Source organism: Plecotus auritus (assembly GCF_963455305.1).
Source record: "Plecotus auritus genome assembly, chromosome: 3".
NCBI classification, from domain to species: Eukaryota; Metazoa; Chordata; class Mammalia; order Chiroptera; family Vespertilionidae; genus Plecotus; species Plecotus auritus.
Genome location: NC_137772.1, coordinates 111,012,142 through 111,032,188, shown reverse-complemented (window position 1 = coordinate 111,032,188; position 20,047 = coordinate 111,012,142). Strand labels below are relative to the sequence as shown.

Below are 20,047 nucleotides of genomic sequence, written 5' to 3'. Positions count from 1 at the left end.
GAGCTTTATAGGTATCGCGCATGTGCAAGTCAACATTTACTTTTCAATTGCCAGTGGGCGTCATATGTATCGGCTGTCGGTTGGGCGGACATATGGTTGGTCACTTAGCTATATATAGATAGATAAAACAAGATTTATGGGGGTTTTTGGTAATAATTACACGCTCTGTCTGGCATTTTAAAAAACTAAGTTCCAGGAGCAGTGTGACATTTGTGCATATGCGCTCTTTAACCTCAGTTTCTTCACCAGTCAAATAAAGCTAGTATTTGTCAGTGTTGTTCTAAGATCAAATTTATTGAATACTTACAATATGTTGTAAGTATTCAATAAATGGTAGCTCTTACAATCACTTCAAGCTGTGGGGTCAACTAGTTCTAGTACAAACTCGTAATGTACACATGTAAATCTGTAACAGATTCAGTATGAGGCAGATCAATTTAGGATTTTCGTCAAACCCTAACCTGCCCACAACCTGACCTGCTCAAAACCCTGAAAAAAATCCGAAATCTCCATATATCACTAAGAAAAGGCGAGGACTCCTCTCTCACTCAGACACAAATCACCCCAATCAACAGTACAACGATTGAAATTTCTTTTGAGAGCCAACTTTTTTAAACTTAAACTTCTTCTAACGCCACTTCTTCAAAATAGACTTGCCCAGGCCGTGGTATTTTATGGAAGAGCCACACTCAAGGGGCCAAAGAACCGCATGTGGCTCGCGAGCCGCAGTTTGCCGACCACTGCTCTAGCTAAACTGTTTCTAAGCTGTGAGTTTACAGACTTTCTGGCAAGATGACAGAGACCTTCCTGGCTGCTAATCTGAATGTCAAGGAAGCTGAAACCTCTCCATTAACTAACTAGAGAGCAGGCTCATTCCAAATCATATGGGAGAAAGTTTACTTGGCATACTTTCTACTACTTATGGATCAGCAAGTATTTACAATCTGTTTCCAAAATAATGGCAAAAATATATATATATGTGAGTTTGAATCTTACTGTACTGCATCATTTCGAGGCAGCAAATTTAGGGTGTTTAATTCTGGGACAACGATTCCCAAACAGATGTTAACATCAGGCCTTGCCTATCTTGGTGTTCCTGTGTTCCTAGTGGGTCTTTTTGATCCACTAATTTCAATCTGTAATAGATGGCTCCTGTTAGTGCTCTGTGACCGCTATTTGCTTAACCACATAAGGAAAAAGGAGACTAGAGAGCACTCACCTAGGGGCTTAAGACCTCCCCGGCGGGGCAAGATGGAGAGGATACAGTCCCAGGAGGGTCTTGGAGAGGTCGGGATGGACAAAGGGTCCGGGGACAAGGGGGCTAGTGAGGAGTGGGTGGGCACGTCTCCAAGTGAACAAATGTATAAGGCTCTGAGTACGTAGGGACATAGAGCTCCAAAGTAAAAATAAACAAGGAAGAAAGGGGACGTGAAATTCAGAAGAGGAATTCTGGGATAAAGGTTGGGGATAAGCGTGATGAAAGAGGATACAGAAGAGCCGGCAGCGAGGAGAGAATGCCTGGGCCTTGTCTGCAGAAGAGCAATGAACCCAGGCCCACGTTAGTCCCCAACCCCTCTTCTCACCAGTATTAGGGCTGCGGCCGCCAGCGCCACGCCGAGCGCCACGCCGAGCACCACCAGCTGCAGCGAGAGTGAAGCCATTCTCCAAACACCGACTGCAGCCGCACTCTCCGGCACCCACACACGCACGCGGAAGCCGGAGGCACAGCCCCGCCTCCCGCCCGCAGAGAGGCCGCGGCGCCGGGCACCTGCCGCCCACAGCGCCCTCGCGCGGCGAGGCGAAGAAAACGTAATAGTTGTGTGCCAGGCGCCTTGTTTCAACGTAGGGTTGCCAGAATTCGCAAGTAAAAACACAGGCTGTCCACTTAATTTGAATTTCAGATAAACAACATAAATTATTTTATTAACAACCTTATTAAAATATAATTGCAAAACCATATAACCCACCCATTTAAAAGTTTTGGTATGTCATATAATTTTTTAAAACGGTGATTTTTAAAATATTTTAACCATTTTAAATGTACAATACAGTGGCATTAATTAAATTAACAATTTTCTGCAACCATCACCATCATTTCTAAAACCTTCCCGGCTCCCCAGCCCTTGGTAATAACCACTAACACACACCACTGGAAACGTAATCATAGTAGGAAATTACTTTATCTGACATTCAAATTTAATTGGCTGTACTTTATTTTCTGGCAACCTATCCAGAAGGAAGGGGGAAGCCTTGAGCCACGATCACGACACAGCCTACAAAACCAGCAACTCCTGTGAAGCCCGCCCGGGAACTTGCAAAGTGTAACCGCGGGAAATTTACGTAATCTCCGGTGCTCCAGCTGGGAGCTCTTTACCTAGGTCCTGGAGAATGACAGAGGCGGGAAGGGCGTAGAAATTTTGCAGTAATGCTTCACACTCAGTACAGTATTATTTGCTATCAATTGTTTTCTCTCAAACTCTTGAACTACCCGACTGTTTCTAAAGAGACGCTCATCACTTATCTAATAGCAGATTCGTCAAAATCTGTAGAAGGCAAAGAAACCGAAAGAGGCTTCTAGCAAGAGACGGTGGAAACTAAGGCGGGTCAATAACCACCCTAGTTGCACCTTCTGCGTCTCCCTATACCGGAAAAGAGCACTCGGTTCCTAGTTTTAAAGTGTGGAGGAGGAGCAGGCGCGCGTCCTGGAGGCCGAAGTCGCTCCCGCGCAGGCGCAGGAGCAGGCTCAGGCGCAGGCTCGAGAGAAGATGGCGGCTGGGTTCAAGTGAGTGTTGGCGGCTGGCGTGCACAAGTTTGTTCCCTGGCAGATGGTGGCTTCCCTTAACCGTTAGCTGGGGTTTTCTCACCTGGAGGCCACCCCACTTATCCCCGCGGAAGCCGGCCACGGGGCCGGAGGACCTGGAGGTGGTCGTAGGAAAAGAAAAGAGGGCTCCTTCCCGCCAGTGAGACGGAAGGTGGAAGGGGGTGTGTGTGTATGTATGAGTTCACTACCCGCTGGGAGTGTTATCGGTGGAAGTGGGGTAGCCTCTTGCTCATTGGGTGCTTGAAGTGGGGTACTTGGCTTTCCCTTTGTTCCTTTCCGGTTATTAATAACTAGATTAATTTCAAGGGTATCAGGAGCACTGTAGCTTGGTAGTGGATGTGCAGCCCCAGGAGACACAGTTGTATGTTTGTAGTGTTGCATCAGGCCCAGCTGGCGTGGCTCAGTGATTGAGCATCGACCTTTGAACCCGGATGTCAAGGTTCGATTCTTGGTTAGGGCACATGCACGAGTTGTGGGCAAGTGTTTTATCAGAACCACATGCCACTCCATTCTCCTTCAGTAATTTATTTCTAAAAGGACTGTGCCTTGTTTGGCAGTTTTTTAAATAGGCCTTTTTGGGTGTGTGTTCCACTCTGGTGAAACCAATAGATTTTCATTCTTAGAGTCAAGTTTTTAAGCATATAAATAGGATTCCAAAGGAAACCGATTTTATCGAAACAGTTACCAATTTGTATAAAATCTCAAGTGTATGATATAGTGTTGGACATAAAACTGCTTTTAAAGTTAACTTTCTTAAGCAAGATCTAGTGGGGATTCTATAACTCCTGTAATTAGGAAATAACGATTAGTACACATACCTTCGACAAACTATTAAAAAAAAATGAAAACTTTCAGTGTCTGTGGTTGTTAAAGTCGCAGGTACAGCTAATATAATAGTTTATTGCCCACAGTCATAATTGAAGAATATACTAAATTCAGTTACTGGATAGTAAAAATAAAGATGTAACTTTTTTTTCGTTCTCGCTAAGAATCCCTTCTTCAGAGAGAGAGAGAGAGAGAGTGATAGTAACACCTGAATTAATCCTCTTAAAGATGCCCAAGGGCTTTGGGCTCCAATACTGTAATTGTTTAAGGCAGAGTTAAGGACTGCAGTTAATAACTGTGATTGCTACAGCAAGAGTATCTACTTTTTTATAAACAGTTATATGTGGCAACATACACATCAGAATTTATGAAGGAAACTTACATGTTGTGGAGACTTATTCTGCCTCACTACACTTTTAAGATATTTGCCAGTTTCTGGGTTTATGTTAAGATTCATTACTTCACATATATTTTTAATATGTTTCAGAACTGTGGAACCTCTGGAGTATTACAGGAGATTTTTGGTGAGTAAAAGGGGTTATGTAGATGTCATATGCTTTAAAGACAATTTCATACAAATATTGAACATTGTTACATTGTACAACTGAAACAATTGTTATGTCAGTTATATAAAAAAATTCAAAAGTAATTTCAACTAACAAGGTTTAATGTTTTCCTTGGTTCTGTATAAAATATACACATAGATGTGCTTTACTTTCATATAAATTTATTTAGAAAGAGAACTGCCGTCCTGATGGAAGAGAACTTGGTGAATTCAGAACCACAACTGTTAACATAGGTGAGAATATTTTGAGTTCTAAAATAAGAATGTTGAAGTTGCTTCAGTTTTGAAAATATAATTTTCCTTGTTTTTTTTAATACTAGTAAACAATTTTTATTTGTAGTTTAAAACTCATTTTATATGCTCTCAATTTGTATGCTCATTATTTACAATTTTAAAGTAACTATAAAGAGCTTTTCCCTTGTCCCTTCCATACCTCCAAGACATGGATCCATTATGTTTTAAACTAGTTAAACCTGCTGTTGCAAATATGGAATTTTCCAATTTTACCTTTATGGCATTCCCAAATTTTAGCCTCTCATCCACTTAACCAGTATTTTGGCCAAATTCTACCATGTTTAAGGGATTTCAGTGATTTTGTGTAAAGAGATTTTTTTTTTTTTATCTGTTCACTGCTGTGCCTGAATGAAAAAATGATTGACTCAAATTCAAGGACAGGTGAATAATTCTTAAAAGAGTAGTTTTAAGTAGTTACACCACTTTTAAAAAACTTGAGCTAGTAATAAATTTCATAAGCAACTGGCTTACATAGCAATATAAAATCATGTAGAAAACAAAAACACTTTTTATGGACCCTTTCGTTTTGTTTAATTATTTGTCTTTTCAGGTTCTGTTAGTACTGCAGATGGTTCTGCTCTAGTGAAGCTGGGAAATACTGCAGTCATTTGTGGAATTAAAGCGGTAGGTTTAATATATGTCTTACTAAGATGAGTTACCAGATTATCTTCATACTAGTGGCCCTCTCACAATCTGGAACACTGCATGCACGCACCAGTGACCATACTTTTCATACAGGTGAAAGGCATCTTGCTATTGTATGGGCAGCTACATTTTTTTTGCCCTGATTATGGAAAGTAGTACATAACATGATCCTTCTGAGGCAGTAGTACCATTTTCCCCATCTTATGGGTGGAAAAACTGAAGCAGAGAGAAGTTAATTGGCTTTGTCACACAGTTGTGTCAGAATCAGGGCTGACCACAAAATGTGCAAGCCAGAGTCCATGCATGTCATCACTGCATCATCCTGTTTTTTTACTTAGAGTAGCCTTGCCAGTTTTAATTTTTAAATCTAAGAGACTGTTCCCAATATATAGGGAAGGGTCCCTAGGCCTGGCCAGTGATCAGGACCAATTTGTGGGGCAACTGGGGGGCAGGGCGATTGGGGGGGGGCCCTCGCTGGCACCCGCCTTGGCTGGCGGCCTGTCGCCACCCGCTGACTGGCCCTGCCCTCTTCCCCTCCCCCGCAAAGTCACCACTGGTTGTTTTCCTTGGGGGGGGGGGGGGCGGGGTAATGACTCTCAATGCAGGAGCTGTCCCATTCGGTCAGTGTACGTCATAGCAACTGGTCGTTCTGTTGTTTGGTCAATTTGCATATTAGGGTTTTATTATATAGGATACTGATTAAATTGTAATATACACTAGTAATTCTGTTGACTACGCAGTCAGGTTGTCAGCTTTTAGTATTTTTCATTTCCAAAGAGCTTTCATCTTTGAGTATTAGATAACACGACCCAAGTTTAATGACTCAGTTATAATTTATGGGTATTCTTCAAATGTTTTGAAATCAAATAATTTTCAAAATTTGACAACCTTTAAGTTTTTAAGAATTTGGGTATAATTTGAGAGATTAAGAGATTTTTAGTGACATCCTTTTATCTATTGGTGGTATTTAATCCATGCAAATGTGCAGAAAATTGAGATTGTTCAAAAGAAAATCTTGAGGAAATAATAGCTACCATGTCCTGTGTACCTGTTATGTTTCAGACACCTTTTAATTAGGTACTTTACAAAATTAATCAAGTTTAATCCTCAGAACAGTTTTTGAGGTATAATTTCTGTCTCCTGTTTTACATGGAGTTCAGTAACTTGTCAGGAACATAAGGCTCATAAATAGAACTGACTACACTGCACTCTTACTTCACATAAGCTCATTCTTCCTTGGAAAAGCTGGGGTGATATCTAACAGTAAGATTTGAACACTAACTGCCAAGTTTTTTATTATGGACTTAATGGCATTATCTCATTTGACCCTCATTAACAGTCCCTAAAAGTAGGTCTCATTAACTTCCCGTTTTGCAGATGAGGAAATTGAATGGTAAGAGGTTAAGTAACTTACGCAAAGTCTTTCAGCCAAAAAGTGTGGGTCTGACATATGAAAGGTGATTCCAGAGCTTTTGCTTAGTTCCTTTATCTATTACCATCATTTCCTAAATCTGGCTGTGCCAGAATCACATTGGGGTTTAAGTTAAAGATTCGTAGCTACTGAATTAGTACAAGTGAGGATGGAAGAGAAATCCAATTAATATTTTTAAATTTTGATGAGTACCACTGTAGTGTAACTATGCTGTACTGCCTCATTACTGCAGAGCTAAAGTGAGTGTTGGTGCCATTAGAGTCCCTGACACAACTCCTTAAGCATAGTATGCGCTCATGATGTGGTAGTTAGCTAGTTAATATGGTCTTTGGTAGAGCCTTCCATAACTAAGGCTTTTTTCACAATTATTAAGTAGCTTCTTTGATTGGAAACATTTGTTTGCTTCTATAGGAATTTGCAGCACCACCACCAGATGCCCCTGATAAAGGATATGTTGGTAAGTTATAATTTTGTAATTTTAATAGAAATGCTTTAACAGATTTAATACAAATATTGTAGTTAAGTCCTAGTAGTTGAGAAAGTTATTCATAATCAGAAATATACAGGAATGAAGCAGACATTCCTGAAGTTTTCTATTGGAAGGATAGCATAAGAGAATTTTGTAATTTTTCAAACTTGTTCAATCAATTTTTGTTTATACATTCAGATGTCATTAACCAAGAAAATAAAATCTCCTAGGAAAAGGCTGTAATTGGAGACTTTGTGATTTTTTTTTTAATCCTCACTCAAGGATATGTTTTTGAGAGAGAAACATAAATGTGAGAAACATCATTTGGTTGCCTCCAGCATGCTCCACCCTGGTATCAAATTTGAAAGCTAGGTATGTGCCCTAACTGTGGAATCAAACCCACAACCTTTTGGTGCATGGCATGATGCTCTAACCAACTTAGACACCTGGCCAGGGCCCGCTATGCCATCGTTTTTCTTGACTTGGGCCATTTGTTCTTTATGGTAGGAACCAATATTTTTAAAATGCAGAACAGTTGGGTATTAGTAGAGGGGCTACCTACTGTAACAGATTGAGGTATTTCAAAAGGAAGAAAACTTGTGAAGGATTTAAACCTTAAGTGCTTTTTAAAAAAATATGTATTTGTGTGGTGAAAAGTCAGAAATGCAGATATTATTTTATCCAAGCTTAATAGTCTTAAAGAGACTAAGAAGAATATAATTGATGTCTTATAATCCTTTCCACTTGGAAAAAGCTATCCAAAGCAACAGTCCCCTTGCAATGGATTTACATTTAACACTTCCATAAACCAGAAGTGAAATTTATTTCATAGTTGCAGAGTGTTTCTTTCAGTTCCTAATGTGGATCTACCACCTCTGTGTTCGTCGAGATTTCGGTCTGGACCTCCTGGAGAAGAGGCCCAAGTAGCTAGCCAGTTCATTGCAGATGTCATTGAAAAGTAAGATAATCGGGATAAAGTATTACTATCATTCATTTTCAGATAGTTTTGACCTTTCCTTTACTGTTTTGTCATTCAGTTCACAGATAATTCTGAAAGAGGACTTATGCATTTCTCCAGGGAAGGTAAGAATAATAGAGAAGCTATAAGCTTTTATTAATTGTTTTGTGGAGAGTAGACGGGGAAATTAACAAAACCACAGTAGCCTTCAATACAGATGTCTTATTTTTAGATGAAGTTCAGCAAAAACATGTCTTATTCTGTAACTATGTAGTTCATAAAAAGACAACCAATTTTGACTAATTTATTGCCTGAGTTGGAGCTACATTAAGCTGAGGTAATTCTTTTCCCCTTTTACAGCAAACATTCTTTTTTTTTTTTCTTTATAGCAGATTACTGGTATCTGATTAGCTAATGTGTTTAAGGTGAATCCACACTATAAATTCTAACTATTTGAAAACTTAGAACTAAGTTGACTAGAACCTATAGGATTTTTCTGTTTGATTACATATTTACTTGTAAAACCTACTAAGCATTTTTTTTTTAAAGGGAAACGATTTTTTTTTTTTTTTTTTAAGAGAGAAAGGGAGGAGGAGAGATAGAAATATCAATGATGAGAATCATGGATCGGCTGCCTCCTGCATTCCCCCTACTGGGGCTTGAGACTGCAATCCTAGCATATGCCATGACCAGGATCGAACTGTGACCTCCTGGTTTGTCGCTTAACCACTGAGGAACACCAGCCATGCCCTACCAAGCATTTGATGTATTAAGGTTTCTTTGGGAAAGTATATTTTGATTTTCATTTGGGACTCTCAAAAGTATTTCCCTCATCTGACTTAGCAACAGGAATGGAAATGTTTGTCACTTAGTCAGCTTGGTAGTCAAAAGCCAGCTTTTACCAAACATATCCACTTTTTTTGGTTTATTTCTTAAAGGTAAAGGTTTTTCTTTTGATAAGTTTTTGAGCCTTGAAGGTTATCTTGTTTAAGGGTTCTGTGGTGTATAAGTTGAAGCAAATCCCATGTTCTACCCATCAGAAGGCTTTAATTTGCTTTGTGTAAACTCTATTTTAGCTTGCTTGGGTTCTATACTGTGATCTCATTTGCCTTGACTATGATGGAAATATTTTGGATGCCTGTACATTTGCTTTGTTGGCAGCTTTAAAAAATGGTAAGCAATCTTAATAAAAGGCAATATTCCTCCTTTTGTGTCAGAATATTGTTTTGTTAAACTTTCTCATCTTTTTAGGCTTTTGTTATGTTTGAGCCATCATTCATTTTAATCTTTCTAAATTAATAAAAATGTTTATATACACTCTATTTATCTTAATGTTCTAAGATTTTTTTTTTCCTAAAAGATTACTTCTGGAAAAGTTAAACAGGCAAAAGTGAATTTAGAAAAAGCCATATTTGTTACTTATACTAGAGATACTTACTAACATATTTGCCTTTCTAGTACAGTTGCCTGAAGTTACTATAAATGAAGAAACTGCTTTAGCAGAAGTTAATTTAAAGAAGAAACGTTATTTGAACATTAGAACTCATCCAGTTGCTACCTCTTTTGCGGTCTTTGATGAGTAAGTTAAATGTATAAAAATTGTGTTTTAAATATTCTTCTAAAATAAAATGTTTCATTGATTGATAATTTACACTTCAAAAAATTTTTAAATAGCACTCTGCTCATAGTGGACCCTACTGGAGAGGAGGAACATCTGGCAACTGGAACCCTAACAGTAGTAATGGACGAAGAAGGCAAGCTATGTTGTCTTCACAAACCAGGCATGTTCCTTCTACTTCAGTCCTAAATATTTGGATGAAAACTCTATGTGAACTTCTTTACATAGGAGTGGGGCAAATGGAATATGGGATATTTACCGTTTACCTAATGCAGCAAGTTTAGAATGACAGTTTGTTACCTCAAATTCCTTATGTTTTTATGTTGTTTACCAGTGGTTCTTAATGGCATGCACTGGAATCACTTGGAGGTCTTAAAACGTAACTTGGCAATCTTAACCATAACCCCTGGTTTACATTACTGAAAGCTTTGGTCTATAACTTGACATGATGTTGATCATTAAAAGTACAATAGCATATATTAAAGTTTTGGTACAATAATTTTTCAGGTGGAAGTGGGCTGACTGGAGCTAAACTTCAGGACTGTCTGAGCCGAGCAGTTACAAGACACAAAGAAGTAAAAAAACTGATGGATGAAGTAATTAAGAGTATGAAAGCCAAATAACTACATTTTCTAAACATATTTGTAAAAACTGTATTCTGTATTTATTACAGTGTGCACAAATCTTTCATACTAAATAAATATCAAACCACTTTTTTCTGAAGGACATTTCTAGTATTTCTTAGGCCACTTCTACATGTTTTATGTACAGTGGAACAGTTTTGAAAAAGCAGTGACTTAAGCAAATGAACCCTAATGGTTAATTAAAGCATTTCCCTGCTTTTATTTAAAAATCATAGGGTTGTGCTTCTGTATAAAGTTTGTACATCAAACAATGTAAAATACTGATTGTTTTTAAAAAAATGAAGTAGAAATTCAATCCTTTTGATTCATTGTTCTTATGTTTTTAAAAAAAAAAAATGCAAGACTCAGAATTTTGGAGTGGTTGGTGTGCCTCTCTTCATTTTACTTTTTGACTGGCTGCCTGTATGCCGTTGACGATGTAGCTGAGCTGTTTGTGCTGTTGCTGCTGCCATGGCCATTTGATGCTGTAAGAATCGCAACTGCTGTAAAAGGGGGGGAGGGGGAAATCAATTAAATGTAAGCAGGTATAAAAAGGTGCTTTTCCTGAGAGTGATGAAAACAAAAATGAAAGGGAGAGAGCACTAAGATAACAAAAGGGGACTATACCACATTCAGACAATGCACAATCAAACAGCACCAGTGGCACAGAAGCCTGCTGAGGGCTTTTAAAACGGTTCTTGGTACACTTCAAAAATACATGTTACTTTGCCCTGCCAGTCTATATTGTAGTAACTCAGCAACTTCAATTACCATTTTGTTGTATGATAGTTTATACCAATATAAACCACCCTGCATAAAGATAGTCAACTATAATATGCTGACTTCCTGAGATAATGGAATGGCATTTTTCTAAAACAGGTATGACATTTACTAATAGGAACATTGGCATTCTTGTCTTTTTCTGCAGTACAAGTTAACCATGGGCATTGACAACTGTCTATTTCAAAATACAATGCAAACTACAAAAATGGATGTTAATGTGCCACCAGCACTTCATGAAAGATTTTAAATCAAGAAAAGTGTGGCTTAAATGTACAAAATATATTCAGTGCTCCAAGCTGGCTAAAATGTCAGACTTTAATAAAATTTGCTAAAATATCTATTACTATGTAGTCTTAAAAGACAATAAAATAAAACTAAGGTTTTTTGAGGTACTTTTGGAGCAGAGTATCTAAAATGTAATCAGAGTGAAGTTGCTGGATTACTTGTATCTGTTGCTGCTGCTGTTGAGAGGCAGAGGAGAGCTGGAATCTCTGCTGAGGAAGGCTTTGCTCAGGTCTGTTCTCGGCAGAGCCAAGCTGAGACAACACTACAGAGAGGAGAAGGGGAAAGCAGGCCAGTCAAAAGTTTGAAGGCTACCAGGGTTAGAAAAGGACAACACAGAAAATGAAATAGAAAAGTTATCAGTATGATTACTCTTCAGTATCAAATCACAGACATTTCAGAATAAATTTAGTCTCCTGTTAGTTGAGGGCACCTCCTGGACATAGAAGGGGAAAGAAGTGCACATGTGCTAAGCACTGTATACCTTCATGCATCTGACTGAAATTTGATAACAGTGCTATTCTATTTAGAAAGCTTTCTTGCAAACTGTAAAATACAGGATGTTATTTTAAAATATAACTAATAAAGTAGGAAAGGGGGTGGGAGAAATCTAAGCTACCATAATGACGTAACTAGTAAACAAGTGCTTTTAAACAAAAGATACTGCAATGAATATCAGACTATACTAGTAGCAACAGAGATGGTGAACTGAGCCTGTGCATTATTCCTTTTTGAGCTGAGCGGGACCACGATAATCGTTTAACCCTCTCAATGTACAAAGGAAGAAATTTCAGGTGTAGATGGTTTGAATGACTCAAAGGCAGGTCTGGAGCATGGACCATTTTTACGATTTTTCAGTCTGGAGTTTTTTCCACTAAATTATACTAGTACTTTAGAAAATATATATCTTGTGGGGTAAATGATTATAAAAATTAAATTTCCATTAGAAAATTCTCTAGCTCTAAATCTCTACATGTAAGACCTTGCTTATTCTAAATTCAGATACTGGGAGTTACTTGTATATGATTATAAAGGCACCAATGATAATTCAAAATGTTGACATGACCTCATTCAATCCTCAAATTCTGTAATTACTATTTTCAATTTACAAAATAATCTTCATTAAAGATTATGGTTCACCATAACTGGTTCACCATTTACTGTTGGAAGTGGTAAGCAGTCATTTAGTATAATCTCATTTTTTTACAAATGAAAAAAAATGGCTTATAGAAGTTATGTTACTGATATTACATCTTAATTCATGCAAGCACAAGATACCAGAATGAGAAAAAATATCAACTGTCAGTGGGAAAAAACTCTGGGGGCTATCAAATTGATGTAATAGTTCACAAGTAAATATACCTATACTTTTTCCTACTTAATGCTTGCAAGAGAAGGAAAAATAATTTAAAAAGGTGAGATCCCAACTAGATTAAATAGTAAACTCAACATATAAAGTCATGAAGATACCAACCAGCTGCCTGTGACTGCATAAAACTTCCTACTCCAGCAAGATTAATAACAGCAGCATGCTGAGCAGATAAGGCCTTTTCTTGACTGGTTGAGCCTTGTTCATAACCCTAAATAAAAATCACACATGAGTTGTATAAAAAGAAAAACAATTTGTGTTGGTAAGAAATTAGTATTGTCCTTATAGGACAAAAAATTATTTTAAGACTAACTATTATAAAAACAGTAAGGAAAAGACTTCAGAAGAATTAGCAAGAACAAATCCTATCTAATAAAAGGGTGATATGCAAATTGACCATCACTCCAACATGCAAGATGGCCGCCAGAAAATGGCCAGCAGGGGAGGGCAGTTGGAGGGACCAGGCCTACAAAGGAGGGCAGTTGGGGGCGATCAGGTCTGTAGGAGAAGAAAGTTGGGGGGACCCAGGCCTGCGGGGAGGGCTGTTGGGAGACCAGGCCTGCAGGGGAAGGCAGTTTGGGGTGACTGGGCCTACAGAGGAGGGCAGTTGGGGGCAACAAGGCCAGCAGGGGAGAGCAGTTAGAGGCAACCAGGCTGGGAGGAGAGGGCAATTAGGGGTCACCGGGCCGGCAGGAGAGGGCAGTTGGGGAGGACGAGGCATGCAGGGGAGAGCAGTTGGGGGAGGGGGGGACCAGGCCTGCGGGGGAGGGCAGTCAGGGGCAACCAGGCTGGCAAGGGAGTGCAGTTAGAGTTCACCAGGCCAGCAGGGGAGGGCATTGGGGACAACAAGGCCTGCAGGGGAGGACAGTTAAGGGCGACCAGGCCAGCAGGGGAGGGCAGTTAGGGACAATCGGGCTAGAAAAGAAGCAGGCGTCGATCAGGCTGGCAGGGGAATGGTTAGGGGGTGATCAGGCTGGCAGGCAGAAGCAGTTAGGGGCAATCAGGCAGGAGAGCGGTTGGAAGCCAGCAGTCCTGGATTGTGAGAGGGATGTACGACTGCCTGTGTAGGTCCGATCCCACCGATCCTACATGGGCAGTCGGGCAACCCTCAAAGGGTCCCAGATTGGAGACGGTGCAGGCTGGGCTGAGGGACACACACAGTCCCATGCACAAATTTTGTGCACTGGGCCTCTAGTACTACATAATAAAAGCCTAATATGGTAAGTGTCTGGTCGTCCAGTCATCCATTCAACCAATCAAAGCATAATATGCTAACTATATGCTAAGGCCGCTCAACTGCTCGCTATGATGTGCACTGACCACCATGGAGCAGACGCTCAACAGAGGAGCTGCCTCCTGGTGGTCTGCTCCCACAGCCAACCTCCCGCGGCCCCTCTCCCTGGCCAGCCTCCCCAATTGGTCCAATCGCCGGCCAGACTAAGGGACCCCACCCATGCACAAATTTGTGCACTGGGCCTCTAGTACAAAATAAAGTTACAATTCTATAGTACAAAACATGAAAAGCTAGAAAAGCACATACCTGCTCCCCTGGCTGTTGAGGACTGGAAGTTGTGGGTTGCTGAGGTTGTTGGGGTGTAAATTGAGAGAGCTGCTGCTGCTGCTGCTGCTGCAGAGTGTTGAAAATTAGTGAACCACCTGGAAGCTATTAAGAATTTAAACATGAACTCATTAATTAATCAATTTCATATTGTTTAAATTTCTTTATTCCACAAGTATTTTTGGAACATTCACTATGTGTCAAGTACTCTTCTAGGGATTGAGGAAACAGAGGCAAACAAAAATAAAAACAAAACAAGATCTCTGCCCTTAAAAAGAAAGATTTGAAAACAATTTTTAAGTGTTATTACTAAGGGCTCTCAAATATGTTAATACTATCAAACATAAATCATTCTGCTTCAAGTTAGTGACATATACAAATATACACATGGCTTTTAACTTTTTTATACCTCAACACAAAACAGCATTAAGTACATTAGAAAGTAAACAAGAGCTATTGAAAATCAGATATATACTTATGAAAATTCATCTCTCAAAATTTGTCTAGCTTTGCCAGATCCCATGACTTCATGGATGCTTATATAATACTAGAGGCCCGGTGCACGAAACTTGTACACGGGGGGGGGGCTGGTGTCCCTCAGCCCAGCCTGCATCCTCTCCAATCTGGGACCCCTCTCACAATCCAGGACTGCTGGCTCCCAACTGCTCGCCTGCCTGCCTTCCTGATTGCCCCTAACCGCTTCTGCCTACCAGCCTGATAACCCCCTAACCACTCCCCTGCCAGCCTGATTGATGCCTAACTGCTCCCCTGCCAGCCTGATTGCCCCTAACTGCCCTTCCCTGCCAGCCCGGTTGCCCCCAACTTCCCTCCTCTGCCGGCCTGGTCACCTCTAACTGCCCTCCCCTGCAGGCTTGATCACCCCCAACTGCCCTCCCTTGCAGGCCTGGTCCCTCCCAACTGCCCTGCCCTGCTGACCATCTTGTGGCGGCCATCTTGTGTCCACATGGGGGCAGCAATCTTGTGTTGGAGTGATGGTCAATTTGCGTATTAATCTTTTATTAGATAGGACAGAGGCCTGTTGCACTGGTTGGGGCTAGCTGGTTTGCCCTGAAGGGTGTCCCAGATCAGGGTGGGGGTTTCCTTTGGGCGTGGGGCGGCCTGGGCAAGGAGTCTATAGTTGTTTGCAGGCCGGCCACGCCCCCCCAGCGACCCAAGTGGAGGCCCTGGGATCTGGGATTTATTTATCTTCTATAATTGAAACTTTGTAGCCTTAAGTGGAGGCCAAGGCAGGCCAGGGCAGGCGGAAAGCTTGGCTTCTTCCATTGCTGGGGAAACCCAAGGCTCCTGCTCTCTCCGTGGCCACAGCCATCTTGGTTGGGTTAATTTGTATACTCGCTCCTGATTTGGCTGGTGGGCGTGGCTTGTGAGTGTAGCAGTGATGGTTAATTTGCATATTGCTCTTTTATTATATAGGATAGTAAGAAATTCCAAAGCTGAAAAGAAAGTGCATTAGATGTCCATATTTAGTTTGGAGACATTACCAGCTTTGTCATTCAGAATCTAAATTAAGTTAAATTAAAAAAAGGTTTTAAAAAGAAGTATAAAGAAAAATTCTTGTTAAAAATTAAAACTAGGAATTCCAAATGAATCAGGAAACAAATGATTTTTCTTTTTTATTCTATAGGAGTTTAAATTATAAGCACTTTGAAGTCCTTAAGAGAAAGTCCAAAGAAATACCAAATACAGAATTCTGAGATCTATGGAGTTAAAAATCTCTACACCCAGCACAGTTATTGTTAAATAAATTTGGGCATAGCACAGGTCAAATGTTCCTTCCTCAATCAATTCAATAATAAATGTAGCAAAATTAATTTTTATGGTGGCTTTGTCGTTATTCTTTATTATCAGTTCTATTAAGGAATTCCATTCCTCGTTTCACTAAGATTAATCCCTGACAGAAATTCCAACAGCAATATGTAGGAAAGTTGAATAAACCAATGTAATTTATCCATATTACAAGTAAATTGTTCTGTAATTACAGTCTGTATATAGTAATAGTGTGTTTGCATCTTGGATAAGAAGTTTCAAGATTTGGCTCTAAACACATTTCCCAATTTACTTCTGAACTAGAGGCCCAGTGCATGAAATGTGTGCATGGGTACGGTCCCTAGGTCTGGCCAGCGATCAGGGCCTATCAGTGGGGTGACGAGTGGGGTGATCAAAGGGTCCCCCACTGGCACCCGCCTTGGCCAGCCTGGGGCCTGCAGGCTGGGGGGCAGCTCCTGCATTGAGCATCTGCCCCCTGGTGGTCAGTGCGCGTCATAGTGACCGGTTGTTCTGCTGTTCAGTCGATTTGCATATTAAGCTTTTATTATATAGGATACCAGATTAGTTTGATCTGTCTTTTACTGTTATTTCCCAATTTTGTGTCTCTAAATCTTTATATTCTTGTCTACCTTTTCTCAATTCTCTGTAGATAATCCTATCAACTACCAACCTAGGTTAATCCTGGAGTCCAAACCTTACAAAGGACCTAGAGCCTAACACCATAAATATTTTAAGTTCACACTCAACGTGTACGAAATCTCCACTTTTGATCTCTCTTTATATGCTCTGTATGTTGGCATTGATATCATTTATAAGAAAAGCCTCGCCAAAACCGGTTTGGCTCAGTGGATAGAGCGTCGGCCTGCGGACTGAAGGGTCCCGGGTTCGATTCCGGTCAAGGGCATGTACCTTGGTTGCAGGCACATCCCCAGTGGGAGGTGTGCAGGAGGCAGCTGATCGATGTTTCTCTCTCATTAATGTTTCTAGCTCTCTCTCCCTCTCCCTTCCTCTCTGTAAAAAATCAATAAAATATATTAAAAAAAAAAAAAAAGAAAAGCCTCATCATTAGACACAAATTGTAATCTAACGAATATTTACCAAATGACTCTTAGGTGCCTGGCACTGTGCTAAGAAATTCTCGTCAGGAAAAGAACAAAGCTATTTTTAAATCCTCTATTCAAGTACAAAATCTTTTGTAAGCAAAAAGTACTACATATATGTAGACACAAAATGGTTATTGAGAGAGGGATTATTTTTTAAGTGTAGGTACTACTGCTATTGTAGGCAACTGTTCACTTTGTAGTTGTTAATTCTCCGTATCAAAGCATCCAGTTCTTGATTGAAAGTGCAATATGTAGGACACCCATTCTTTCTTCCTACCCTCTCAACCATGCAAAGGTAGCAATTATAACCATACCCTCACAAGATTGCGAACCATCTCAAAATTTCAAATGCTGACATATATAGGTATACATTGTAACAAAAATATCAAAGTACGAAAACTTTAATCAAGAGCAGTGATTCATTTTTACCTGAAGTAGATTCAAGGGCCTGAGACTTGAAGTAGTTTTTAAACCAAATGGAACACCTATTAAATACAATTCCTGGTTATAATAGGGAATTAAATCTATTAAACATGAAAACACTTTATACTTTAGTATATATAAATATAATATTTTAAGTACTTTCTGCATAGATTTGCTTTATTTTCTATACTTTCAAAATGATCTTAAAAACAATACCCATCAATACTGAGATCAAAGATGTGAGCACTACATGTATATTTTATTCTATATTTGAGAAACTGAGACTTCTTTATCACTATTTTGACTGTTAGCTGGAAAAAGTAATCTAGACATATGCAGAGGCCATAAATATAATTAAACTATCACAGTTATGCAAACACATTTTCAGGTGTTGGCCTCTATTGACATTCCTAGGTGCTATATACTATGTTGTACATGGTGTAATCATAACAAATATATCTCTGAGAACCAGTGTGCTCCATGCAATTATTTTAAAGTCCGAATGCTAATATGAATAATACTAAAGTACAATGAATTTTGTTTGTAGGGTCAAACTAATAGAAAATAATACTGTTAATTTTGTGACAACATAGAGCACATCATAAATCAGGGGTTGGCAAACATTTTCAGTAGGCCAACTGAAAAAGTCTTGTTGGATATTCTTCCTCCTCATTTTTCTTTACATTTTAAACACATCTTTAAAAATGTAAAATCTAGTTTAGACTGTAATATTTTTATTTGCTGACCCTAGTCTCAAAGTACATGTATACTTTTCTCACTAACAATATATGCCAATTTGAACACTAATTAAAAATGTATCTAGTCTGCTAAGCAAATTTTATTTTAAAAGGTAAGAGACAGGCCCTGGCAAGGCAGCTCAGTTGGCTGGAGCATTGCAGGTTTGATTCCTGGTGTGGGTACATAAGGGAGGCAACTGATCAATGTTTCTCTCTCACACAGATGTTTCTCTCTCTTTCCATTCCTCTCTCTCTCAAATCAATAAAAAATAGCCTCAGATTAAATAAGTAAATAAATAAACAAATAAGTAAATAATAAAAAGGTAAGAGGCAGGAAATTTTTGAATAAAGAAATTTAAAAAAGCATAATCAGATGAAAATATGACACTGATTTTACTTCCAGGAATTCTCATGAAAAGAATTGTCAAAACTCCCTTTAAAGGTAAATGACATCTATATAATGCTTATTGCTTATCAAAGGCACTTCATTTATTAATCTGAAATACCTATTATAGTTAGATAAATTTACTCAGACTTTACATCAAATGAAACGGAATCTAAGGAAGAAAAACTAACTTCTTTCAGGACCCACAGTTAGCATCTGAAGCCATGTGTAACTGGTAGAGATACATGTAAATATGAACATTCTAAATTCAATATCTGATTCGATTTTCAATGCTTCCACCACTACAGCACATTTATGCACATTAAAATAAGAACATCAGCCAAAATTAGGAAATTACAGAAATATGTTAACATGCTTATATGATATTCTTTGGGTTCTCTTAAGTCAGTGATTTTTCAATCGGTGTACTGCAAGAATATTTAAGACATGCAAGGGGTACGGACCTCTTTTCGCTTAGATTGTTAAATAAAGGAAATGACAACAGTCTACACAACGATAGCCGTTTGGTGTGAATGCTCTGTCTTGAACCATAACTATATGTCTTATTATAGAGTTGCATCATAAGGTTGCATCTGATTGGTCAATTCTTGGTACCAGAAATCCTTATATACAAGTATAGGCACCTGATTTTTTTTCAATCCTCACCAAAGAATATGTTTTTATTGACTTTTTAGAGAGAGAGCAAAACATCAATTGGCTGCCTCCTGTATGCTCACCAACTGGGGTGTGCCCTGACCAGGAATCAAACCCCCAACCATTTGATGTATGGGACGATGCAGCTGAGCAACCCAGCCAGGGCTAGATATCAGATTTTTTAAAAAGTTACTTTGTAGCAAAAAGGGTAGGTAATTACTATTATTATTTCTTTTTGTAAATAAATCAAAATTATACCTATTTTTGTCAGATCAGCAAAAATATATTTTTTGGTGTGCTTGCCACAGAATTTTAGTAATTAGTTTGTGTGCCATGAGGTGAAAAAGGTTGAAAATCATCATCTTAAGTCATATAAAGTTTTTGATTAATTTTCTTACTATGTCAAGTTTGTTTTTCCTATTAAATTTTTTCTCAGCAGTAGAAAACTGGATTGTACCAAGATATTACATTACATTCTCTTAAGGAGCATTAAAAAATAGTACAAGCTGTTATAGCTATTTTCCAGTATATGTAGTAACAGTTACTACTACAATAAAACTACTATTGATGACAGCGCATATTTTTTAATGCTTAGGTCTAAGGTATAATTTAAGCAGTTCATCTGTATATACTCATTTAATGCTCACAATTAAGAGGTAATAAGGTATTATTATTATTATCCACATTTTATTTATGAAAAAGTGAGGCACAAAGC

At 38.9% G+C, this 20,047-nt stretch overlaps 3 protein-coding genes across 12 annotated transcripts in view; 1 reads left to right on the top strand and 2 right to left on the bottom strand.

Annotated features, from left to right (window-relative positions):
• Positions 1–2,731, bottom strand: part of ALG5 (ALG5 dolichyl-phosphate beta-glucosyltransferase) — a 91,835-nt gene extending 89,104 nt beyond the window's left edge. For 2 of the 4 annotated variants that reach the window (XM_080661876.1, XM_080661879.1), the window contains exon 1: positions 1,584–1,780. In XM_080661876.1, coding sequence (XP_080518002.1) covers positions 1,584–1,661 — 78 coding nt within the window. In that variant the 5' untranslated portion in view covers positions 1,662–1,780. Of the gene's footprint in view, positions 1–1,583; positions 1,783–2,374 lie in introns of those variants that run through there. The other 2 variants (XM_080661877.1, XM_080661878.1) reach the window with 2 other exon arrangements.
• Positions 2,645–10,627, top strand: EXOSC8 (exosome component 8). 6 transcript variants are annotated; one of them, XM_080661884.1, is made up of 11 exons: positions 2,645–2,782; positions 4,134–4,170; positions 4,382–4,445; positions 5,056–5,129; positions 6,994–7,039; positions 7,904–8,009; positions 8,089–8,134; positions 9,086–9,182; positions 9,468–9,588; positions 9,698–9,790; positions 10,135–10,627. In XM_080661884.1, the coding sequence occupies exons 1-11, from the start codon at positions 2,766–2,768 to the stop codon at positions 10,157–10,159; spliced, it is 726 nt and encodes a 241-aa protein (XP_080518010.1). In that variant the 5' UTR covers positions 2,645–2,765; the 3' UTR covers positions 10,160–10,627. The 6 variants fall into 6 exon arrangements, with proteins under 6 accessions (XP_080518010.1, XP_080518008.1, XP_080518011.1 ...); XM_080661882.1 differs by having other exon boundaries at positions 2,722–2,782; positions 9,684–9,790; XM_080661885.1 differs by lacking the exon at positions 2,645–2,782 and having other exon boundaries at positions 3,987–4,170; positions 7,877–8,009; positions 9,684–9,790; positions 10,135–10,625.
• Positions 10,272–20,047, bottom strand: part of SUPT20H (SPT20 homolog, SAGA complex component) — a gene marked incomplete at its 3' end in the record, with an annotated part of 54,267 nt that continues 44,491 nt past the window's right edge. For both annotated transcript variants that reach the window (XM_080661875.1, XM_080661873.1), the window contains exons 22-26: positions 17,563–17,618; positions 14,225–14,347; positions 12,790–12,895; positions 11,477–11,580; positions 10,272–10,753 (exon numbers count right to left, since the gene is read on the bottom strand). In XM_080661875.1, the coding sequence (XP_080518001.1) occupies positions 10,616–10,753; positions 11,477–11,580; positions 12,790–12,895; positions 14,225–14,347; positions 17,563–17,618 (527 nt within the window). The remainder of the gene's footprint in view (positions 10,754–11,476; positions 11,581–12,789; positions 12,896–14,224; positions 14,348–17,562; positions 17,619–20,047) is intronic.